The following is a 25,787-nucleotide window of genomic DNA, read 5'->3' as shown; positions in this document are numbered from 1 at the left end:
AAACCATGAAAACGTGATGAAAACTAAATAAGTTTATCAATTATTTAATACACATACAGTGTTAATAAAACGGTCTCTGGGGTATAAAAGTTACCTGTTGGATTTGATTCACTTAGCCTTGTGATACTCCCTATGTTTCCAGTTCTCAGTACACTGCAGTATTTTCAAATGCTGTACACCATCCTCTTGGAAACAGTTTCAGGGAAACGAGGGCAAGTGTCTACCTGTGTAGGCTTTCTGCATTTGTGAAAGAAATGTTTTCAGAAGTTGAGGAATTCAACAGTTAATGGCATTCTGTCTGCAATTGCAAAGAATTTGGGTAAGAAGACCACAGACAGAGCTTGCACTGAAATACAGCCACTTTCTCCGTTCCTCCCTAATGCACTGAAGATGTGCTGCCATTGAGTCAAATGGGACTTGAGCAAAGAATTGTATAGAATGAAGTTCCGGTGTAGGCAAGGCCATTACAAGCACTCCTATTCTTTGGTTTCAGAGCAAGTAATCTTATCTATTTCTTTAGATGCTCTGACTTCATCCTTGGGTTCTATCGGAAGGCAGTCCCTTGCTTTCATCTGCTGTTTTGTGTCAGTATGTTCCCATAAAAAGAGCATACCCCTTCCTTGATAATGCAGCAGCTGGGTGAGTTGATTATGTGCCCTCAGGCACTAGAAATTGGTTCAGGTGCAACAGGGTGCTTCTTAATTTTTCTATGCCATGGGGCTCAAATAGCCCATGCTTGCCTTGACATCCTTTCATGAGTTGCCACCTATGTGTTGGGAACACCAGCATTGCAGCTGCAGCTTCTGCTGGCCAGGAGGCCTCAGCCTGCCAGGGACATTCAGAATATATAGTCCTTCTAAGCTACTGCCTCTTGCTGAGATGTCTTGTTCTGTCCAGATGGTGGACAGTTCATGAAGTTTTGAGGCTGCCATTCTTTGGGGATTTCCTTGAAAGATTGGTACCCTGTGCGATAAACAATGAGAGTGGCCCAAATTCTTTTTTTTTTTCCAGCACTGGTCAGTGTGTGGGTCTGATGAGATTTGTATTTTATGTTGGACACTCACCTAGTTCCTGACCGAGGAGCCCACACCACAGCACTGTCAATGTATGTGGTGGCTCCACCATCTTGCTCAGACCATGTTCAACAGGCCAGCTGCCTTTGGGAGGCTAGTGCAAGGCGATGGCTCTGGGCAGCTCAAGGCAATGGGTGCCTGCCAGGGGAGCTGGGACCCCAATGCTTGCTGCAAGTACACTGCTGTTGTCTTCAGTGAAGCAAAAGAGAAACACATTTCTTAACATTTCACTATTTCTTGTTTTGAAAAACAACTCTGGAAAGACATTTTCTGTGGCAAATAGAATATTTGCACAATTGGTTTCCTCCATTGTTTTTTTTCCTCCAGTTCAGTTTGTATTCAGCTTTTGTTAAGGATTTTAATTATTCTCTCAGAACACTTTCTGCAGAAAATTAAAAATATAGAGAAGTTATGTACTTGGCAAAAACTGAGATCCACTTCTGAATACTTAAATAAATAAAAATTTATTCTGCCATAAAATATATCAGGGTTATTTTCAGAACAAAAATAGTTTGTTATGGAAGCATGCAAGGAAATCAAATGATGTACATATTTAATTACAAGATAGTATCTGTCATGGTTCAAGTTTAGATCCAAATCATTAATGCTACAGTGCCTCAGCATAATTATATATGGCTTAAACTCAACTTTCAGATAACTTTCTTTAGGAGGAAGTTTTTCACTCAGAGAGTGGTGACACATTGAACAGGTTGCCCAACGAGGTTGTGGATGCCCCATCTCTGGAGGCATTCAAGGCCAGGCTGGATGTGGCTCTAGGCAATCTGGTCTGGTGGTTGGTGACCCTGCCTGTGGCAGGGGCTTTGAAACTAGATGATCTTTGAGGTTCTTTTCAATCCAGGCACACGCCCACAACATCATTTTCTATGATTCTATGCTATGATTCTGTGATAGCGTATGGAAGGTTACAAACATTCATGAATTACTATGAATACAGTCTGGGAGAAGAACTCATTGGGAGCAACCCTGTGGAGAAGGACTTAAGAGTTCTGGTGCACAATAAACTGGACACAAGTCAGCAGCATAAGCTTGCAGCTCGGAAGGTCAACTATGTTCTGGGCTACATCAAAAGAGTAGTGGCCAGCAGGAAGAGGGAGGTGATTGTCCCCCGCTACTCTGCTCTTGTGAGGACCCGACTGGAGCACTACATCCAGGTCTACGTCTCCCAGTACAGCAGGGATACAGAGCTATTGGAGTGGGTCCAGACAAGAGCCACTAGGATTATCAGAGGGCTGGAACTCTTCTTCTATGAAGATAGGTTGAGGGAGCTGAGTTTCTTTAGCTTGGAGAAGATAAGGCTCCATAGAGACATCATTGTAGCCTTCCAATCATAAAATCATAGAATGATTTGGGTTGGAAGGAACTTTCAAGATCATCTAGTTCCAACCTCCCTGCCACAGGCAGAGACATCTCCCTCTAGACCAGGTTGCTCAAAGCCCCATTCAGCCTGGCCTTCAATGCTTCCAGAGAGGGGGTATCCACAACCTCTCTTGTGCAGCCTGTTCCAGTGTCTCATCACCCTCATAGTAAAGAATTTTTTCCTACTGTCTGGTTTAAATCTACTCTTCCAGTTTATAACCATTTCCCCTTGTCCTGTCACTATCTGCTGTTATAAAAAAGTGCCTCCCCAGCTTTCCTGTAGGCCCACTTCAGTACTGGAAGGCCGCTGTAAGGTCTCCTTGGAGCCTTCTCTTCTCCAGGTTGAAGAGTCCCAGCTCTGTCAGCCTGTCCTCATAGGAAAGGTGCTCCAGCCCTCTGATCGTCTTCGTAGCCCTTCTCTGGACCTCCTCCAACAGCTCCATGTCCTTCTTGTGTTGGGGGATCCAGAACTGGACACAGTAGTCCACGTGGAGTCTCACGAGAGCAGAGAAGAGGGGCAGCATCACCTCCCTCGACCTGCTGGTCACACTCCTCTTGATGCAACCCAAGATATGGTGGCCTTCTGAGCTGCAAGCGCACATTGCTGGCTCATGATGAATCTTTCCTCAACTGACACTCCTAAATCCTTCTCAGCAGGGCTGCTCTCAAGCCATTCTCCATCCAACCTGTGTCTGTATTTGGGACTGTCCCAACCCAGGTGCAGGACTTTACATTTGGCCTTGTTGGACTTCATGAGGTTGGCACAGGCCCACCTCTCATGGAAAGATCAGGATAGAACTGGGCAAAACGGTTTTAAACTACAAGTGGAGAGATATAGATGAGAGAAGAGAAGGACATTTTTTAGTCAGGGCAGTGGGTCCCTGTCACAGCTGCCCAGAGGAGCTGTGGTGCCCCATCCCTGGAGGTGCTCAAGGCCAGATTGGTTGGGTCCCAGGGCAGACTGAGCTGGTGGGAGGGCAGCCCTGCCCACAGGCAGGGGGTTGGTATTAGATGGTCTTTAAGTCACTTCCAACTACTGCCATTCTATGTTTCTTTGAGTCTGTACATTGTCTGTACATTTTAAAATTTAAATAAACATGTTCTTCATCTTACTGATAGTCTCTCTAAAGCATATCACAGCATTTGAGATTACAGTGTAATTAAAAATCACTGTGAGAAGCCATTGTACCATGTATAATACACAATACAAAATGAAAAACGAACAGATTTATTCACAGAAAATAATACATCTGAGACTGTACTAAGTGTTCATATTGTGGAGATTTGCGAATGGAGATTGACATTCATGTGACTGTTCCTATGTGCTGAAGCCTAGGTAAGGACTAATTAAGTTTGTGAATTGAGGCCTGGCAGGATTGTCTCCAGTGTTTGTGCATCCTTGTATTTATAACAGAAGTGTTGTTTCTCCTTTTATGAGCTTATCAGTTCAAGATAAACTATGTAACAGCTCTCATTTCTTAACTTACATGGCTCTTCGACGTCATGCCTACAGCAAGGGGTAAGAGAAATACTCTAGAAGTACTGATATGCAGTTTATTTTTCATATAAATGAGGAATGTGCCAGGGTTTTCTTTCAGTAGTGGGAAGTGGGAAGTGATATATTCAAGAACTCCAGTTTTGGACTGGAATGAGCAGTTCAGATGCCTTGTATCAATGTAGTTTATGACAAGCTTGCACAATCTTATTCTGTTGAGATATTTTCTGTGAGAGTTTCTGCATAATTGTAGGAGAGATGTTTAAGCTTTTAAAATGATTTTTATGAGGGAAGAATGCCATCTTAAATTCCCTCGAACAAGATTTATGTAGAACATTCCTGCAGGATTTCCTCTTCCTTTTTTAATTCTTACCGCACAAAGTAACGCACTCCTTAATTTTGTTTTTGTCCTTCATTCTCTTCTGTTTCTTTATCTTCTGTCCCCAGAAGCAGAAAGGAAAACAAGATGGAAGGGGCTCGGGAGTGATGAAAAAGAGGTTTCATGTAATTCTTTTCTTTCCTGAGTAATCCCTGCAGCAGCACAACACTGTGCTCTGTCACATTGACATGGACACAGAGTGCATAGATGCTATCTTGCTGTACTTCACTTTTTACTCATTGGTTGCAGCCATGAGTTTGCAATCTAGTGCTTTGTTATAGGCAGGCAGGCAGGCAGGCAGGCAACGGATTTGATCAAAGGAACTACCTACCACAGATGAGATAACTGCACTGGATTCCTCGGTATAATGTATAATGAAAGATGTGCAAATGCAGCACGAAGGATTGCTCATCTTGAGTAGAGTTGAGTTGAGTTTCAAGGCTTGTTTGTCTAGAGTAGGTGGGAATGGGCTAAAGTGGCCAGCAGATATTAAGCTGTCACATGTTGGACAGACTGTGTGTTTGTTTCTGAAAGGAATGGAAAACCAGAAGAGCTTTTAATTTGTTATTGTACTACCAAGCAGTAGGTGGAAACATTAAGATGATGGAAAAGTCCTACTTAAGTTCTAGAAAAACTGAAATATCTATTAAATTTTCAGTTGTTTCAGAAACACAAACAAATTAGATATTGGGTTTTTTTTGTTGTTGTTGTTTTTCGTTGTTTTGTTGTTTGTTTTGTTTGCTTTTTTTCATTCATGGGAGTGATTAAAAATCACTGAGAAATAAATTTCTGATTGATGAGACCTACCTTTTCCTCAGTATCTCAACTGTTCTTTTTTTGTCTTTTTTGAAAATGATCCACTGTATCACTAGTCCATGAAAGAGTGTATACAAAATTGGCTTAGACAGTACAAAGAAAATAATGTAAAAAACACTGTACAGAGGACAAGAAATGAATAACATCTTAGGTTTTTTTCCTCTAATTTTGCATTTTATTTCTGGAATCTTTCATGTTCGTATGAAATTTGTACTTAAAACGCTACCTAAAAAGAAACCTCAGATCTCTTACAGACCTTGGCATTAAACAGGAACTGATTGTTTCTACATAAAAGCACTGTTGTATCTGTAATTTCCTGCATTGAATGTTTGTTTGCTTTCATATTATTTCTCTACTTCTAATTACACGTGAAGGACAGTCTTTTTCTACACACACACACATATACATATATATATATTAATAATAGTAAATGTTGGATAAGGCTGGTGTTGAATGTAGCTCTTTTTAAATCTCTGTGTGTTGTTTTTTTTTTCTTTACATACATAATTTACTCTTGGTGCATCTTCAGCTCTGCAAGAGTCACCGCGATGAGAATTATTCAGGAGACAATTCTCAGTCAGGTTAGAATGCTATCATTTACCTTTATATACTTCTGTCCTTGAAGTCGTGGCCAGTCTTTGCTGCTCTGAAATGTTGTCTCCTCCCTCTGTGGAGCCTATGCTCAGAGAAGAAGGCCAGCTGCTCAAATGTTGCACCGTAACTGGGTTTGTAATAGTCAATAACAATTCGGTCTACTGTGGAGAGTGCTCAGAAAAAAAGTTGTGTTGCTGTTTGTTGTATTAAAGCATTGTATCTCATCCCAAAGCTTATGTACCTTGTCACTTCCTGCTGCTTGAAATAAAAGTGAAGCTGTGCCGATTTGTGCCAGAGTATCTGCCCTGTCTACAGTGTGCAGGCTGAAGCTACTCATGTCCCATCAGCCCTGAGCGTGGTGGTGGTGTTGCAGAACATCTGCACAGCCCTTACTCCATGTCTTAGGAAGCTCTGTTTACTTGCAGACAGATTCAAGATCTCAGCCAAGAGCTGTCTGCAGAAGTTACTAAAGGTGACTTCAGGAAGGAACATAAGGAGATAATCACTCCTTTCCAATGCTGTTTAAATAACACTTTTCCCTAGACATCCCTGGTCTCCTAGAGGAGACTCTAAAAGGATGATTTGAAGTTCGCAGTGGTCTTCTGTTGATCTGAGGAAGATGCAGCACTACTGCCTTATTCTGAGAGAAAGGTCCTTGCACTCTGTTGCTTTCTAGAACTCAAGACCCTTCCCACAGAAAACACTGGGAAGCATCGCTGTGCATTATCAGGCAGCTTCTGATTTTCACTTGGGAAGATATATCATCCTGAGAGATTAGGAAGTGAATTCATGACATTCACTGCTTTTCAAAGTAACATGAGAATATGCAGAAACACTGGAGAACTTTGTGGTGCAGAATAAAATCTGCAAGGGAGGGTGAGAGTGGGGATAAGTGACCACACATGCAATTTGATATCCTCATTCTCATTGTTGCCGTTAGAACTGATCCATGTTGTGTTAAATGGTTTGCTGCTGTGTTTGCTGTATTAAATGCAGGTTTTCTTTCTCACTATTCCTTTCCTAGTAATGGAGTCTGCAAACAGAGGAAGATGAGAATGCCTGTGAATTAAATTGCAGAATACTTCTTACTAGTTAACATAATGTTGTTAGTGTACTAATCTGTTTGAAAGATTTAGGTGTGTAGGCTTACTTGTTACTGTGACAAGCAAGACTGGAAAGCCATATCATATAAGTCATGTTGATAGCTATGGTACAATTAAAGCAAGTAGCCAAAAACTCACAGGGACTGTTAGTCTGGGCACAGCACAGGTAAGACAACCCCTCATCTTTCTTGTGCTGAGGATCCCAGTGGTGAATGCAGTACTCCAGATGGGACCTCACAAGAGTGGAGCAGAGGAAAACAACCACCTCCCTCTCCCCGCTAGCCAGGCCACATCCTCACAGAATACTCAGTACATGTGGATTATTTTTCTACCTTCAGCATAAACTGGTTTAAACTTTCAGGTGGCTTAGGTATTAGGGAGAAATTATTTACTTGGAGGGTGGTGAGGCACTGGCACAGGCTCCCCATAGAAACTGTGGATCCTCTGACCCTGGAGGAGTTCAAGGACAGACTGAGTGTGACCCTTCGCTGCCCACAGCAGGTGGGTTGGAACTGGATAGTCCTTAAGGTCCATTCCTATCCAAGACATTCTGTGATTCTATAATTCTTCACGGTTTGTAATAAATCCGGATGGGAAGAGATTCCACTCACCCAGTGAAGGGTAATTTATTTTATTTTATTTAATTTTTTAAGTATTTTCAACTGCTGTAGAGTAGCTTTTCTATGCCTCTCTGTAGGTGGCACCAGCAAAGTTTCCAGCTGGCTACCTGACATTTAGAACAAGGAGGGTTATCTTGCCTCTTACTGCCACTTGCAGCTCTGTAATATGTGTAAATGTTTGCTCTCGCTCTAGTGTCTTTTAAAATCCTGCAAAAGTTAAAGTAGGAAAGGGATTTAGAATTGGAGTCCTACTAAATAAATTAATAAAATGTCATGCTTTAATAAATTAATAAAATGGCATGCTTTAATTATCTAGCACTTAGATATCAATGGGAAAAGATGCTTTCAGTTTCTTCACAGTGAACAAGGACAAATTCTTAAGGCAAGAACTGTATTCATCATGTTTCATCATGTTTTTAATTCTGGAGGACTGTATACTAATGTTTTGTTACAAAGGGGCTGCATATATATGGTCTTGACAGAGGTGATGATGGTTGGTCCTGATTCTTCACATAGTGGTTATCTCCTTTTGAAAGCTTTCTGTGGTCTCTGATCTTTGAGTGTTATCTCAGATACTCTCTGAATAGGCACTATGAAGTTTTTTGCAGAGGTGCCTAGATACAGTGTTGTTGTTTTTGAGGGTAAAGGAGAGGGCAGACTGCATTGTGTTGGAGGAAAATAGCATTTTACTGAGTGCTCTTTTATATATAATTGAGACATTTTTCAGTCATTTACTTGAGTTTGTTTCATCTGGCTTTTCCATTTGTCTGAATATGATGGTTTCTATTTATTTTTTTATTTGTTTTAGTAAATTGCACTTTCAAGAAAGACAGCTTGGTGCATGGTTAATTTCCACAGCAACTGGTTAATTGTTTGTAATTGTTCTCAATATGTTGCATTTTTCTTAAATAGCATACAAATAATTACTGAAATTAAAAACAAAAGCTGTCTGAATATGGAGAGAGCAGAATAGTCCTTCTGCTGGGGCCAGGAGAGTGTTGGCTGAGATGGGATTTTTCTCGCTTATCAAACTTTCTGGGCAGTTAAGCTTAGGGTTGTCCAGTGCTCAGTGGAGAACGGCAGAAGGGTTGCTGGAGGGGTCCACCCTGAAGTAGAATTAACTGTTCATGGGCATGCCACTGCCTATCTCTGTTACTGCAGAAGGGTCTTTGATAGCTACCTCAGGCAAAGACAGGCTGAAGGACTGCTGCTTTTAGGCAGCTGAAATTAGGCGAAGTGAGCTCCCTGCTCCATTAATGGTCTTGACCTTCTTCCACAGCATCTTTCCAGATGTCCTTAAGCAAGTTGCTATACCTTGGTGTACTCCAAGTTTGTATCTCAGTCCCTCAGTCCCCAGTTCTGAGCTGTAGATTACAGTATTTCCCCCACTTATGTAGTACTGTAAAGATTATTTAAATAGTGTTCAGAGTTTGGAGAAGCATTTATTACTGGCACATTTTAAAAGGTTTTGTTTTGCATTTACAGAATCCCATTCCTTCAAATGCAAGAACAGAAGGAAGGACTCAGCTGATGTTAAGTCAATATCTTCACAAAGTAGTGACGGTAAGAAAATAGAAAACAGTTAGGAATAAGGTTAGAAATAAAGAACAGAGGCAGCAAAAACACAGAGTGAAAGAGGAACCAGACAGGTTCATGGGTAATTGATCAGAGATTTCTTCAGTGTCTCACAACTTCTTTAAAAATTCTTTATTCTGAACTGCAAAGCAATGTCCCAGCATGAGCATCAGTGTAAACTGTGCTGCATGTCAGTGCCTTCACTGAGAGGACTCATGGCTTCATTGGTGGGGGACATGAAGGGACTGATTTCTGCTGGTTACTTGAGAGCAGAGCTGCTGTTGATCCCACCTATGACTGCCTGGCAAGCCTGGAATGGTGGTGGCAGAGATTTTCTTCTACTTCGGTGTGTAGTGAGAGAAGCACCTTATAGGGTGCAGTAAAGGGTTTCATTGGAACAACTGCAACACTGAAATGAGGGGGCTGCATTCTCTCACAGAAGAAGCTGTGGCTGACTCAAGTCCATCAGCACACAAGGGGAGAGTGGGAGTTGCTGGGCATGAAGTACAGTGTAGTGTAAGTACAGCTTTCTTTTGGTATAGCTGAAGTGTGGGATGGATGGATGGATGGATGGATGGATGGATGGATGGATGGATGCTTGGATGGATGGATGCTTGGATGGATGGATGGATGGATGGAGAAAATCTGACAGCAGCAGTGAGAGGTGGCTGCACAGGAGGCAGCCTGCAATGCAGGAAAAAGAACAGCAAAGCATAAACTTGCAGAAGGTGAGATTCAGGAGAAACTAGTGGATTCCGGCACGTTGTTCCCTAATGGCAGCCTTTGGCACTGGATAAATGGTGCCAGATAATTAATTTATACTCTGCTACGCCTAAACAGTGCTCTCTCTAATGGCAGCTCCAAGTTTACAGACCCGGCGGTACTCTTCTATGGCAAGGATCCACTCAATGACAATAGAAGCTCCTATCACAAAGGTGAGTCCTGAGCATTGCCTTTTCTACAGGCTCAGAGTTTGGAGTTGTCTTTATAGGGAAATATATAGGTTTTGGCAGTACAGCTAGATCTTTACTGCATCTTGTATTTAACAAAATATTTAAAGTAAGACTTTGTTTTCTTAAACCTTTCTGCACCTCTCATTCCAAGACTTAATCATGAAGAAAAAGATAGAAGAGGTAAAAAGGGTGTCTGTCCGTGCTAGATGCTCTGCTTGTGGCAGGAAAAGAAACCTGCTTTGTTGTCTGTGCTTGTGTAGGAGAACAAGTACTTCACAGTCTCATTTTTGCTTTTGCCATTGGTATTTTTAAGAGCATACCGAAGAGGCAGCCTCTGCACTGCATTCTGCCTCCTACTTTCTTGCACTCATTTCTTCACCATCCATGTTACATTATCTGCTATCTCAAACCAGCTGCATGATAATTTATCCCACCAAACAGCGTGCCTGCTATCTCCTGTCCTCAAACTAGTGTTTACTCTCCCAGCTTTTTGCTTCCTACCATCTACCTGTCCATTGCAGCAGCTAACTCCTCTCCTTCTCCATAAGCACAGCCTGTCATGCCCTTGCAGCAGTTCTGACTGAGGTTTTATCTGAGTTCGGGCATTGCCAGGAGCAGTCCTTACGGCTGCTGTGCCATTGCTACTTTCCTGTATCTCAACTTAGACATATTGTGAATGGCAACAAAGGGCCATCCTCTTCTCCCTCGTTCGCAGCCCAGCTGTTGCTGCTCTCTGCCCTTTTTCACATGCACTGAGAAAATGATGGCTTTACATCCATTGTGAGGATATCTGATTCATAGGAGCTCTTGTTTTTTCTTTTTCTTGAGACTAAATGATTTCTTCTGAGCAGCCTTGGCGGTGCTGCAGAACTGTGATGTGGTTATGTGTTGGTCTGCTTGCCTCCAAATATTCTGAGTACTTCATACCTTTCTGCTTTCACTTCCCAAGGAGTCTGCCGTAACAAACAACAGATGGGTCCCAGGGACTCAAAACAAAGTTACATTTTCAGAGTTAAAGGACTGAGGGAAACTACACAGGATTTGCTAGATGATGGGAAGTAGTGTAATTCAGTTAGTAATGTTACATAGCAAGAAAAATATTTGGTATTCACTCTTCCTTGCCTACCTCCCTAATCTGCTTTCAGGTTATTAACATAATTAATGCTGCCCAGGAAAACAGCCCCATCACTGTAGCAGAGGCCTTGGACAGAGTTCTGGAAATCCTGCGGACAACAGAACTTTACTCCCCTCAGCTAGGGACCAAAGACGAGGATCCTCACACAAGTGATCTTGTTGGAGGTCTGATGACTGTAAGTAAAATTAGTAAAGATGAAATCACTGTTACCAGAGTCATGCATCACAGTTGAGTGATCTGCTACCACAAACAGCTGAAGCAGAACTGTAATGTATTGCTGTTTCACTTCATTGTTTTGGGTTACGTACCAGGATGTAGTAAGACACGGCTATATGTCAGTCTGTTGGATGCATTCATTCTCATACAAGAGTGAACATAGTCACCACTAGAAACCGTATCGTCTAATCTGCTTTGTCTCAAGTAGATACTTTTTAGATACTCTAGAAACTTAGATGGAATTAGATGGATTGTTCTACAGCTACTCAACCTGACAACTAGATGAGAATAGTGGCTTTTACTTTCATCAAGGTATGATTTTGGTCCTCTAACAGTAGCAAAGCTGTCTGCCAAAGACAGACTGCCTGGATTTCAATGTGGATTGCCCCATTCTGTAATGAACACTGAGCTAATTCTTGTCAAAATAATGAAAAGGAAACAAAATAAATGATGGTGGTTATCGTGAATGATGAAATGCTTCGAGTGTGAATGGAGGGGTCAAGAAGGGCAGTACATTGTATTGTTAGTAATATCCTTTCTGGAGGTCTTGTGCTAGTGTTCTTAGATTCTTTCGTGTCAGTTTTAAAAGACTTTAAAGCAAGAATGACACTTATAATTCTATTATAGTGCTACAAGTAGAAGCAGTACTTTCAGTGCCCAGGTGCAGTAGCTAAGAGGGAGTACATGTATAGTGTTTTTGCAGGCAATGAGACATGGAAATTATTTTTGCCACCTTGCCTCTAATAACCTTGTTTATTTTAGGATGGCTTGAGAAGACTGTCCGGAAATGAGCATGTGTTTTCCAAGAGTAAGCCACCATTTTAAATTTCTCTTTGCATGTGTGATTTCATTTGTAAATGCTAATGACAGAGAAATTCATGCTAGCAGTGGGATGTATGTCTTCAGAAATGATCATCTAAGTGACTGCAGAGCGAGTGTTGGACTGCCTCCATTTTGGATCTGAAGCAGATTCAAATAGCTAAAACAATGCATTTAAAATGTAGAAAATCAGGCCAGAAATTTAACTAAATTATCATTTGTTGATCTATTTCATTTATTTCCAGATAATCAGAAGTGACAAAAGCCACATATAGTAGGCATTTACAAACTTTGTACTGTAAGGGAAGGAGTCGTTTTTCTTAAAAGAATTGTTTTCTAAATAGAATACTGCATGTAGGAAGAAAAAATCCATAAATGCTGTAATTCCCAAATTCTATTTCAACAGATATGAACCTGAGCCATAGTCACCTTTCAGTGCCAAATACTATCAGTGATGTTCCACCTTGTATTGCACAGCTCCTGGATAATGAGGAAAGCTGGGACTTCAATATCTTTGAATTGGAAGCTGTTACGAATAAAAGGTACTTGATTCCTTTCTCTGGGTGCCCATAAAACTGTCGCTGAGGTGCTATAGCATGAAGTGCTCTACTCAGGAAAACTGAAGAAAGATATTGCAAGTCTGTGAGAGTTGTCTTCCTATTTTGTGTGTGCATGCATGTACATGTCCATACCACCTACAACATCTACAAACCAAGCATGCATCAGCTTTAAGATATATGCACAGGCCACAGGAAGCTTTTTGCAGGCTGTTGTCTTCCCTGACATCATCTCTGATCCTTCCAGGTTCAACTCCTGTTCAATTCCTACCTTGTTTGACTCTCCCCAGTTTTCTCAGGTCACAGCCCACTGCCGTTACATTCTAGATGTCCCACCAATGCCCTCATTCCTGCTATTGCACAAATGGTCAGGCTGGAAAAAGCAAGCTGCTCCCCTCCATTGCCTAAATCACCCTATGATTTTGTGAGCTGTGATACAACTGTGGCTTTTGATTATAAGGACAAAAACTGGGCTGGAGGATAAGCCAGTGATAGGATCAAGAGCCTGAGATCGATTAATTGATTGTAATGATTTTAAGACGTAATCAATATAGTTTGCATATTGCCAACCTGATATATTCAGGAAGTAGAAATCTGTACCCATGGAGTCGTAAGATTATGTGAAACTCTGTTTCGCACTTTATCTTATTGTTTCTTAGCCTTTGGGATGTGGCTGTGTTGAAATTGTGCTTTTTTCTCTTCAAAAGAAAATGTATTTTTGATTGATTGACAGATACTCAAAACACAAAGGAACAGAGCTTTTAAGCATTTTTATCTGAGGCTTCTTTAAACCCAAGATAAAATCTTAAGAATCGGTGAATCTGTAGTGGAACTGTGCCACTTTGCAAAACACATCAAGTCTGAAAGAAGACATAACCATTTGAAACCTGATTGATTAGGCTTTATAGAGGTTCAGGTGCGCAATAGAGGTGCTCGATATTCCCCCCACCTTTTATTGTTAAAATCTTGGTTTCTTTGACGAAAACATCATTCTTTAGAAGTACTTACATTACAGCAGTGCTATTTTCTGTTGTTGTTTTCTAGGCCACTAGTTTATTTAGGCTTAAAAGTTTTTGGCCGGTTTGGGGTTTCTGAGTTTTTGAACTGCTCAGAAGCCACACTGCGAGCATGGCTGCAGGTGATGGAAGCCAACTACCACTCCTCCAATGCATACCACAACTCCACACACGCTGCGGACGTCCTGCACGCTACTGCCTTCTTTCTGGGAAAGGAGAGAGTTAAGGTAAAACTGTTGCCTAGGAGCTAAGAGTTGGGTATTCTTGCTCAGGTGCCATACTGAACTGCCATTTTATATGCAACGTTCAAAGTCATTTGTTTACTCAAATAATGGTCCTGGATCCATGAAGTTACTCTGCCCTTGAAGACTTTTCCTGTGATGCCTGCAGGCCCACACAGTTTCTCTGAAGTCTGCTGATTGGAGGAAGGAATTTATAGTTACAACTAGCGACAATAAGAAAAAATCTTTTCTCTCTTTTATTAACTGACTGTTAGTTCTTTGTAAAGCTTTGCAGAACATACAAGGTCTGTAGGAGTACAGTCAGTATAGAGTCATTCAGAAAGATGTGCAAAGTGGAAGTGTGCCTACAAGAGGATGTTGTGACAACACAGTAAAATGTAAATTAATAAAGTAGGGTTTGGGTGAGGATAGAGGATTTTGGAGAAGGTAACCAGTGTGCACAGTGAGTGAAAAATGACTGCAAGGAGGTGGGTCCCTGCGCTCAAGCTTAAGGATGTGTATTTGTGGATACAAGAAATGAGCATAAATTATTTTGTCGTAATTTTTGTGCCATGTCATGATCTCTCTCTCATCTGTAGGGAAGCCTTGGCCATTTAGATGAAGTGGCTGCATTAATAGCAGCCACCATTCATGATGTAGATCACCCTGGACGGACCAACTCTTTCCTGTGCAACGCAGGCAGTGAATTAGCTGTCCTTTACAATGATACTGCTGTGCTAGAGAGCCATCACACTGCACTAGCATTTCAGCTGACGGCTAAAGACAGCAAATGCAACATTTTCAAGAATATTGATAGGTGAGTCTGCTGGAGAAGGGCAGTATGTCTGCATGGGCTAGTTGTTTGGGGATTTCAGTCTGGGGCAAATTAAGAGCCTAACTTTTGAACCAAGAAATGTAATTTGAATGGAGACATTGATAATCAATCTTTTCCAGAATCCCAAGTAAATATTATTTTAAAATAGGTTTTTATTCCCCCACCCCCTTGCTCTGCATTTTGTCGCACTGTATGTTTTGTATTGTTTGGAAGCACATGGGTATTTGTTAATCTTTCATGGACTGCAGTGGCATGGTCCAGCTGGCAGGCCCTTCTCAAACTCTGCACCTTTCATAGCCATGAAGGCATCAGCTCATGTGGGTGAGCCCATGAGCCATGTTTTGCAACAGTCTGGGAAGGGACAAGGGAAGGACAAGGTTCGGTCTGGCAGGACTGTGAGCAAGAACAACTTTTGTTTCCTAGAAATCACTATCGGACATTGCGCCAGGCCATCATTGATATGGTTCTGGCAACAGAGATGACGAAGCACTTTGAACACGTGAACAAATTTGTGAACAGCATCAACAAGCCAATGGCGTCTGAGGAGACCAGCTCACATGTAAGTGCCTACATGACTGACTTTGCATCTTTCGGCATTTCAGTGAAGTTTTTCCAAGACAACATAAGGTATCATTTCATTCACATTGTATTGACTTGTCCAAAGGACACAACTGGATTTGTAATCTCACACTTTAGTGTGAAAAAATATTTTCTGTGCATGTCTGGACTCTACTTTTAGCTTACTTCTATTTTATAAGCCTTGATCTCAAGGCCATTTTGTGTTCCCAGGACATGGAAGTAGATGATTTTGTTACATGCAAAAAAAAAAAAAAAGCCCATGCCTACAATCCTCTGAGGAGAGGGACCTCCCTAAGCCTGGGGCTCTAACTGAGGAAACTGCAGTTTTGTTCCTATGTCATCAGGAGTCTTCAAGCGTCAAGGAACAGCGCTGTTGCTTCCTGACATCTCTCCATCCCAGCCCCATTTCTGATTTCAACAAAAGCAATCTGAGCCATTTTTCTTGTCAACTCATGTACTTTAATGCTCCACAGCCAGCCCAGGCCTATTTCATGTATTGTCTATATGTTTACTAGCTCAGGCCCCTCTTTGCCTTCATTTGTTGCCTCTTGAGTTTGAACATTGTCTGACATGGTTCTCCTGGCAGCGTTACTCACCTAAACAAAGATCATCTTATCACCACTTGGTGAAAGAAGCATTTAATTAGAAATGGGAAAAAGAAATAAGAAAAAGGTAAAGTTCAGTTATGCTAAAAAATTAAAATAGCTTCCATTACTTCCCCATAACTCAACTTCTTCCTTCATAAACTGTCACAGATGCAGAAACCAACCAGGACCAGTGAGGTTTATGACTTCAGAATCACTTTAACTGGCCTGCCTGGAGGGACCACTGAGCTCCATTCTCCCAGCAGTCTGAGCTGGAAATCACAAATGCATCTGAATTTTATTTGCTTTGTGTACCCTTTGCACTGTTAGCCCCAGCACTTCCAAGCTCTGGAGGGCTCACTGGATGTGGAACTGCGTCTGACTTTGCCTGATGCATCTGTGCTACCAGAACTCACATGGCGCAGAGGGACAATGGTTAAACACCACAGAGGTCTCCATCACGGTTCTGCATCGTGCTGCCATCACACCACCTAAGCAGAGCTTTTCACAGGCTAGTTCTCATGGGAAGGCCAGCCAAGACAGCAGTGATTCCACTCTACATCAAAGCACACAGAACAATAATGCCTCGCTTTGCAGAATCAGACACTTTCAGATTTCTCTGCCCGTGTTTAAAACACTTGCCAGACAGCAACTTGCTCCAATTTCTGAAAAGCCTCCTTCAGCCTCCTTTATCTTACCTGGCTTTTTTAAAACATACATGTGTTAGAAGCAATACAAGTGCAGCAAAAGCCACAAATCTTAGAGATTTGTTTTTTTCCCTAGTGTAGGTTGTTCTGTTCCTTATTTTTAATGGTAGCTCTTTTAATCTTTTTAATCTTGAACAGCAGTGTACAAGCAGGTCTAATCTAGCCGCTCTTTGCCAGGCTGCCCATGCTGAAAAAATTAACTGCTAAGCATAAAGTTAAAAGATTAATGCTGAATTGGCAACTGCAAAGTATCTGCCCATAAACCACAAAGATATTAATTTAGCAGTGGTAGTAAAAAGTATTTATGTTCAATTTTTGACTCAGAGTTGAATTTAGCAGTGAAGGGAGACCATAATTACACAAATGTATTATTTTGAGTATAGCATTAATGCCATGTTGAGCTAAGATAGAGGCTTTTTATTACTCAGTAAGGGGCATAAGATACCTGTGCCCTTCTAATCTATTCAGGACCCAGAAGATGATGTCACAGCAGACATTTCACAAATGCTCAGTTCCCTCCATTCATTCTCCACAGCAGTCAGTGGATGCTTCAGTATGTGGCTGCCTTGTCAGCAAGCAGAGACTGTCTGCCCTCAATCTGCCACTACTCCATTTTCCTACTCTTGATCTCCTAGATTAAGTGAGGCTCAAATTTAGCAGGCACCAAAGACAAAAGGTATTCCAGGCCTAAGGCACAAAGTCCAGCACAAAAAGGGGCAAGTGTCATTGAAAACACAATGGAACTGAACGCAATGAAACTGAGTGGCATACACTTGCTTTTCTGCCTCTAAAAGAAATTGTGCAAATCAAATCACTCCTCTGTGCCTGCCTCAGTTTTCTAATCTGTGAATTAAATCTGAAAACACCCACATGGATGAAGCAGGCTCTTCCCATCACAGCCCACAAACTCTAAACACGGCAGTGACAATGGCCTGTCAGCTTGCTGTAGATGGATGACTCCCTGCTCTGATCCAGTTCCCAGAAGGCAAGGCTGGGATGCAGAGAAGGGCGACCTACCCTAGCTAACAGAGCCTCTGTTTATTTCACAAAATACATTATTTCTGAGAACCTCCCAAACTACTATTAATGGTGCTGCTACCATCAGCTACTCTGCAAGGCTGCTGTTCTGAGACACTGCTTTCTCCTCTGACTTCCTGGTACTCTGCATGGAGGGAGAAGGCTGGGTACCTACCTGCCACATAAGTACTGCTAATAATGATACATTTAATCCTAGCAGGGATGCTGACCATCAGTATTTATAACCAATTCTCTGTTACAGAGTGAAGGCAGTGACTGTGAATGTACAGCCAACATGAAGAACTTTCCAGATAACCAAACACTGATCAAGCGTATGATGATTAAATGTGCAGATGTAGCAAACCCATGTCGTCCCCTAGAACTATGTATTGAATGGGCAGGGAGGATTTCAGAGGAATATTTTGCACAGGTATGTACATTTTTATTCCTGGATTACTATCCTGTAATAAGAAGGCAGCTATTAATTGGTCTGTTGTTCCAGTGGAATCTGTCTGGCATCACTGAGGACTCTACAGTAGTTTTCTCCCCATTCATGAGAAGAATTCACTCCAAAGTTAGTTCATTTGTTTCTTCTGAAGCTCGGGGTACAGAGTGGTAGAAAGGCTTTATACATTCAACTTTCTCCATCTAACAGAAACCAAGTTACTTGATTAACTTCAGTAAATTTATTTGTCTAACATTCAATCATCATCACTGTTCTAGCTTCTGGTCCCAGTCAATACCTGCCCTGAATAGAGCATGATGAGCAATTCCATGCCTGATAAACCCCTCAACTGAATCTGATGCTGATGCTTTCTCTTCTAAGATGATACCTGAAGGATCATTACCATAGGCAGAGGATGGGGCAGGCCACTATGCAGGCACATGGGCATAAAAATGCTTATTGCATGGGATCCCTAAGAACAGAACTGGAAACCCAATGTCCTTTCTTAATACTTAATTTTTTTTTAACACAAACAGCAGTGTCTTTGCAGTGAAGCACTCTTCAGATGATGTTAATTTTAGTCCATGTTCCAGAGGAAATAAAGCACAGGAAGTTCACCTTTGGGGTTCAACGTTTTGTCTGAAGCCTCCCACTGCAATTCACCTAGTCCCCTGGCCTTTGCTCTTCCAACATGAAAGGCAGGAAAGCTGCAGAGGCTAACTGGTGTTTCATTTTCTTAGACAGATGAAGAGAAGAGACAAGGTCTGCCTGTTGTGATGCCAGTATTTGACAGAAACACCTGCAGCATTCCCAAGTCACAGATTTCCTTCATCGATTATTTTATAACAGACATGTTTGATGCATGGGATGGTAAGTAGTTCTGCATCTTTTTCCTGGCTCTGAGGCAGCAATTTGTGCAGATTAAAAAGAATAATCTCAAGCTAGCCATTAGTCTGTTTTTCCACAGGGGCAGCTCAGTATTCAGTATGCAGCCTTGAGTCTGCAGTACAGCACATGATGTTGAATTTGGTTTGTGTCACCATGCAGTATGACACTTCCCATTTCACAAAAGCTGAGTACTTACCAATTATGCAAGGAGGGAAGGAATAGTAGCATAAATCCGAGTTTTTCTATCTAGGTCTTTTTTTCTGAAAAGCAGAAACCAACATCAAAGTATTTGCATGATAGGAATAAATGGCTAAACTCCTTATAAACTAAGAAAGGGATTAACTTGAAGGAGAAAGACTGAAAAAAAAATCTTTCTCTGCTAGCATTAACTTACAAGAGATAGGAGAACATTGGCTTTAGACAAGGCTGGGCTGTTCTGCTGTACTTTTTGTATATGTAGCAAAATTGTTCTTCTGTTTCAGCATTTGCACACCTGCCTGTTTTGATGCAACACCTGGCCAACAACTACAAACACTGGAAAATGCTGGATGAGTTAAAATGCAAGAGCCTCAGGCTTCCATCAGAAAACAACAACTGACACTAAAACAAGAAAAACAGACCTCCCAATCTACCAGTTCCACTGTGAATTGCTTATTAACTTGGATACAAAGGGGATAGTGTTTCCGTTCAAGTGAAACTAAGACTGTGTGTCAAGAACAAAGTATTTTATCTATCATTTTTAAGCTTCTCTGAATTCTATACAAAAATATTTTCAAAAAAGGCCATAAGCAAGTGCACTTTGGAAATATCATTTTATGGCAGATAAGTATTTCCAAAACTAATTTCTAGTACTGAATGTAAATCTGCTAAATCTTGTATCAAATACAACTGTGTCCACTAACACTTCACACAGCTGTTTCTCAGACACAGGTAATCTAGTCACCAGGAAAATAATAAGCTGAAAAACAACCATATACACTTCTCAGTTACCTAGCGTAAATTTATTCCAATTCTGCCAGTGTTCTTTAGCTCTTTCAATCACAGTTGTAGAGAGAGCATGCACAGTAGAACAAGTAAACCTCAAGAAACTGGGCACACTAAAAACAAATCCAGCACCATTTAAAGTAAAACCTTCATTATAGATAATATAAACCTGCTCTTCCTTTTCTATATAGGAAGTGAAATTCCCGTACAATGGTTATACAGAGGAGGAAAATAAGCATGTTCTGTGTAATTGGTGCCATCCACATTTTTCTCTGCCATCTTAGACGTTAACATGTGATACTTTGTCAAGTTTTACATATAAACCTTTGTGGCAGTTGATTGACATCCCATTTTATAATGTGATGGTTGTACACAGTCATCAATTTTATTAAACTGATCTAAACTTTATGAGAAGGCCATATATTGTGTTACTCACTTATCAGATGAGCCTCCATCTTTTTTTTAAAAAAAGTTTCCAGGTTATAATTTATAACAGCATTACAGTTTGTACTGCTTCTTCCCTCCTAACAAAATGCTGCTTTGTTTGGTCATGTAAAAAAAAAAAAAAAATTCCAAAAGTTGTAAATAAGTAAGTCAGAAATCAGACATAGTTTTTCATTGGTTTTAAAATATGAAATTTATGCTAAAGCTTCCTAAGCACAAATGCATATTTTTGTACATCTCATTTTAACCACATGCAGACCATGAACATGAGTTCAGATTTTAGACTATTGTCAGATTATTCAATTAATAATGGCAGAACTGCTGATTTTTAAACACTTTGCACTGCAGGCAAAAGCATCAAATCAGTGACTCGAGTTGAAACGAAGGGTCTCGAGGCAGACTCTTTTCCACACCCTTACACTCTATCTACAACTGAACTAAGAAAAAAAACAATAAAAGGAGCTTAGATTGCTGTGGAAGAAAAGTGACAGTGACTGTTTACTGCAAGTAGCTTGTGTAATGTGCCAACCTTTTTTGTATGTTTTGTACCAAGTTTGGAAAACAAAATGAAACATTCATAAAATGTGTGTGCAGAAAAAAAATGTATATAAGGTATATTTTTGTTAGAATTGTAAAAGAACCTTACTTTTGGTTGCTATGTGTTAAAATGCTGCACTGTGCATATTTGAAGAATGGTGTTTCTGGTGAAAGATATATATTCATTATTTCTTACTATATAGGCAACATTTTTTCAATGGATTTTTATTCAGATGAGTTGAACCTCTGTTTTTTATACAGTAAACTGCTTTTACCATTCCTTTATCTAGAATTAGCGCTCTCCGTGGTTGTATCTTAACTATTCCAATGACTGAATGCTCACTGCAGCATGCATTAGAGAAAAGAATTTAAACTTTCAAAACTTTGTCCTCTTAATTTATTAAACTGTAAGATCATACTGCGTAAATGTAAGATCATAGCCATGTAAAACATTTCAATTCAGTATTGTCACAGCTCTGTCACACAAAGAGGAATGTCAATGGTAGAAGGGACGTAAGAAATAAAGTTCAGCCTCAGTACCTGAGTTAAAGCATTAATGTGAAATACTTGTTGCAAGATGCTGTGTATTTCTTTTACCCAAAGTAAAAAAGTAATTGATGTGAAGTAATGTCCTCTTTAAGAGTAGAAGAAATAAGCATGAATTAATTTTTATGTACCACTTTTGTCAGACTCCTACCTGTCCAGTGACTAAAGTCTGTTGCTTCATACTGTTATCAGTACATATATAAGAAGCTTAAATTGCCTCTTTTCTCTGTACAGATATTAAGGCTACTTCTGACATTTACTTTCACAAGAACATACAGAATTCTGCTTTACTGAGATCTGGAAAAAAAAACTTAAAAAGGAATCATAGTAACACTGAAACGCCCGCTGCTCTCCTGACCTTTCACCAGCTTTGCAGTTTGGACACTCTCTTTATCTCGTGTCACCCCAATGGCACCCAGTGCAGGAGGTGAGGCCGCACAGCATAGAGCAGAGTGGCACAACACCTCCCTTCACCTATTGGCAATGCTGGGCCTGGTGCTCTCCAGGGTGCAGTTGGCCCTCTGGGCTGCCTGGGCACACAGGGGAAAAAGAGCCAAAGAGGAACTTCCTCTCCCACTTTGTACCTCAGTTGCAAGAGTGCAACACTTGCTGGTGAACACTATCTGAAACAGTGCATTAGATAGAGACTAATGAGCAGATGAGGTTAACGTGCTTTCATCCTCACATGTGTAGTAACACATACCCAAAGGCATGCTATAACCATCTGTAATCCAGTCTCTTTCCCTATCATAGGATAGCCATCTCGAGAAAAAAACATGCAGTTCAAGATTTAAAGCTGACTTCACCTTCCTGAATATAAAAGGAAACATTACTTAACAATTTCTCCATTTTCTTTTTTGTTTGTTTTTTTTTAATGCCATTTGGGATTCCAAATTCAACAGACTCACAAAAGCAGGGAAAAATACAGCCTAAAATGTTATTGTTCTCTGCCTCCCCTTCCAGGGATAATTATGTTCAGACTCAAGAGGCAACGTTTGTCTTTTCGGTGCTACGGGAAATGCATGTAACCATGTGAGCTGGGGGAAGCAAATCAATGTTTCTTTAGTTCCTCCTAGAAAGTTGGGAATGCTTCCTTTTGCTTTTGCTCTCGTTGGGATCCACTTAGCTCTTTGTTTTAATTACATATACTGCAGCTGCTGGACTTTAAATCTGGAATTAAACCACTGGAGTCTACAGTACTGAGAACAGTTAACTCACTGATTCAAAAGGAAGCGATGGTATTGGAAAGTTCCAGAAGACTTATCCTGAGCTATTTTAAGCACTGGGTCTGAGGAGCAGAACTGAGGACAGTGGAGCCCTATTTTAAATTCCTCAAGTCTTCTTGACCCTAGGTCCTCTCTGTTCCAGAAGAAACAGTAGAAGGATGGTAATCCATCCTCCTTCCCACTGACTTTCTCATGATTTTGATAATTCCTTCCTCTATTCCCCATCTCACGATGATTATAAATAACTGTTCTGAATTTAACTTAGTGGAGGGTTTTGGGGGACTGGAGAGTTTTTGGTTGGTTGGTTGTTTTTTTCCCCAGCGCTTTTCTTTTTTTAATTATGTTTGTTGTTAAATCTGCTCAGCTTTGTAGATTACTGCTTCTTTCCCAGACTTGAAAAAGGCACTGTGTGTTTGGAGGCTTTAAGTTTTTTTTTTAACTCTAAAATACTATTTGGGCTTACACACATAGTGTAAGTTTCTTTGCAGTCAAATTTTATTCAAGAACTCAGTGCTCAGCTGGCAGAACAGATCAATTACTACTGGTTATGAAAATATTTTTACATCATGAAAATCCCCAGTAAGGACAGCACCTTCATGACAGACAAATGAATTCAATGAGTACACTATGTAATGACTAACTTGAATCAATCACACTTCATGCTAGACATCATAGTGGTGTACTATCAACTCCAGTGTAGGTTAACCCACAGTAAAACTGCAGACTTCCCTTCACATTCACATGTAATGTATATCCAGTTATGCATATTTAGCCTGTATTCAAGCAATTTAAAATTTTGATTGCAAATCACCATTTTGTGCCAGTTTCTGGAATAACGTTAAACTGCGGAGTCTAGATTCTCGTTCACCATCCTTCCACAGAATAATGAGATGGTCAGCAGAGCATGTAACCAGACCCAGTTCACTGAAGTACAGGAACATCTGCAATGAAACCATTACGATTATTATGACACTCACATGATATTATCAGCTGATTTAAATGTTCAGCATAAACTGGACTTAAAAGGTACATGTGTCTGAAATGGTTTTGTTCAAACATCAGGCATTCAAAATTACAACATACATTTTCTGTATGTTTGAGATTGTCATAAAATATCTCTATGAATACAACCCTTAAATAACACTTTTCCCTGAAAGATTTCCATGTGAAGGAGGAAGTAAAGCTTTACAGATAGAGAAGCTAAGGTGCAGCAAATTGAATAAAACATTTTCTAAGTCAGCAGTAGAAGGGGCATGAGTTGCATGACCTCTGTCTTACAGTTTCTGCTCAGAAATAGAAGCCACCGTACTGTTCATTTGACTACACAGTACCCACACTACAACACAAGCTACTCCCACCAGACCTAGAGGAATCAAGAATAAATACCTCTATCAGAGACACTGACACGTACCTGGCCACACACAGAGGGCAATAGGCCAGTGAGAACTGTGATAAAGGAGAAATATAGAAGTAGTGGAGAAATTCCACAAGAGCAGTGGAGCCAGTAAGATAAGTAGTGATCCCTAACTTCAATGACCACAAGGCTGCCTCTCATCAGCTAACATTTCAATATAGCATCCAGTGGAACAAGGCCACACACAGACATCATGGCATGCTTGCAATGCTCTGACCTCTGAAGATACTGAGAGATTTGCCTGGAGGAAGGACCAAGACTGTGCCACAGCCTATCTGCCCCAGGAACAGCCAGTTATTAGCTCTGATTCCAGTAAAACACACAGGCCAAGCGCACATCTTTGACCATCACATTTCATCCACCACTCAACATCTCCAGCCTCAACTGCTCCAGTCTGTCTAGAGTCCATACTTTCTATATGTAGAGCACTGCAGGAAATCATTTTCACCATTAGGTTACCTGCTACTTGATTCTAAAGCATCGCAATAAAGACAAAACATATTAGGACAAAGCAAAGAAGGCAAGAGACAAACAAGACACTATATCTCCTTTTGTAGGTACCTACTTTTCTTACTGCTAAGATAGTCTTTTCTAATAGTTTTAGAAATAGTTTTAGAGAAAAAGATGGGAAAGAGAGGCAGAAAGATTTGCAGAAATCTCTGTAGCAGATGGGATCATTCTATCTATTAGTGAGAATCTTCCAGCTTTTACCAGTTCTGCAGCTAGTCTCATGCAATACTTTCGAGCAAAATTACTCCAGGACCTGCCCCCTCCTCCCTTCCTCATTACCAAACCTTTCTCCTGCTCCTACCAAGAATATAACAGCTCACTGTAAGAAAGCTATCTTTCTTTCCCTCCAATATTTTTGCTAAACATTAACATTGAAAACACAAGTGTGGAAGGGGAAATGCCATTTAAAAAAATACTATACTCTGTTAGGCAGCATGATACCTGATGTAAACCTAAAAGACAACCTTAATGCTTACAGCACAGGGGGTACAATTACAGAATTGATTTCATTTTTTATGAGAAAAGTTTACAGACTGTAAACTTAAGGAAATTTTGAATAAACATCCAGTTCCCAGTTGTACTGTTTGCAGTCTCCAAAGGAACCCAAAATCCTACCATATTTTTCTACAGCATTTTTGTACAGTCACAGTCTTCATGCATATGTCACTGTCTGAGCTCTAATGAACTTTAATTTACTAGTATTATAATTTTCACACTGTTCTACATATTCCACACAATCAATGTGTCTATTAATTAGTTGCTAAATTTCTGATGAATTTAGAAGGACCTAAAGCCCAAGACTCTCCTACAGCTCCATAGTATGATGAGGACAGTCCCAGCCTCCAGACCTACAGAGTCAAAAGTTACAGCGTTTTAAAGAACGTAAGTATTGCATAAGTAATTAATGGACATAAAATTACATAAGTGAATGAAATTCTTTTTTTCACCCTACTAAAACTGGCCTACCTGTACAGCTGATGAATGACCAATCAGATCACCAACCAGCTCCAAAAAATGCATAGGTGTATTCTCCTGCACCTTCTTAGCTTGGTTTGCCTGCTTGTTTGCCCTTCCAAATCCCCACATGTTGAAGAACCCTGTAGGAGAAAAAAAAAAAGTTTT

General features: G+C 40.6%; 2 protein-coding genes across 4 annotated transcripts in view; one reads left to right on the top strand and one right to left on the bottom strand.

Annotated features, from left to right (window-relative positions):
- PDE8B (phosphodiesterase 8B) overlaps positions 1-19,834 on the top strand; it is a 79,392-nt gene extending 59,558 nt beyond the window's left edge. For all 3 annotated transcript variants that reach the window (XM_010725530.3, XM_010725528.3, XM_010725532.3), the window contains exons 11-22: positions 5,670-5,721; positions 8,943-9,020; positions 9,891-9,967; positions 11,131-11,295; positions 12,099-12,144; positions 12,562-12,697; positions 13,757-13,955; positions 14,549-14,766; positions 15,208-15,343; positions 17,934-18,101; positions 18,857-18,986; positions 19,487-19,834. In XM_010725530.3, coding sequence (XP_010723832.1) covers positions 5,670-5,721; positions 8,943-9,020; positions 9,891-9,967; positions 11,131-11,295; positions 12,099-12,144; positions 12,562-12,697; positions 13,757-13,955; positions 14,549-14,766; positions 15,208-15,343; positions 17,934-18,101; positions 18,857-18,986; positions 19,487-19,602 — 1,521 coding nt within the window. In that variant the 3' untranslated portion in view covers positions 19,603-19,834. The remainder of the gene's footprint in view (positions 1-5,669; positions 5,722-8,942; positions 9,021-9,890; positions 9,968-11,130; positions 11,296-12,098; positions 12,145-12,561; positions 12,698-13,756; positions 13,956-14,548; positions 14,767-15,207; positions 15,344-17,933; positions 18,102-18,856; positions 18,987-19,486) is intronic.
- Positions 19,835-21,371: 1,537 nt separating this feature from the next.
- Positions 21,372-25,787, bottom strand: part of WDR41 (WD repeat domain 41) — a gene marked incomplete at its 5' end in the record, with an annotated part of 21,522 nt that continues 17,106 nt past the window's right edge. The window contains 2 exons of the mRNA XM_019610194.2: positions 21,372-23,682; positions 25,632-25,783. Of these exons, the coding sequence (XP_019465739.1) occupies positions 23,530-23,682; positions 25,632-25,783 (305 nt within the window). The remainder of the gene's footprint in view (positions 23,683-25,631; positions 25,784-25,787) is intronic.

This window comes from Meleagris gallopavo, chromosome Z (genome assembly GCF_000146605.3).
Source record: "Meleagris gallopavo isolate NT-WF06-2002-E0010 breed Aviagen turkey brand Nicholas breeding stock chromosome Z, Turkey_5.1, whole genome shotgun sequence".
NCBI classification, from domain to species: domain Eukaryota; kingdom Metazoa; phylum Chordata; class Aves; order Galliformes; family Phasianidae; genus Meleagris; species Meleagris gallopavo.
Note: the sequence above shows the minus strand (reverse complement) of the source record. Positions and strands in the feature narration are given on the sequence as shown.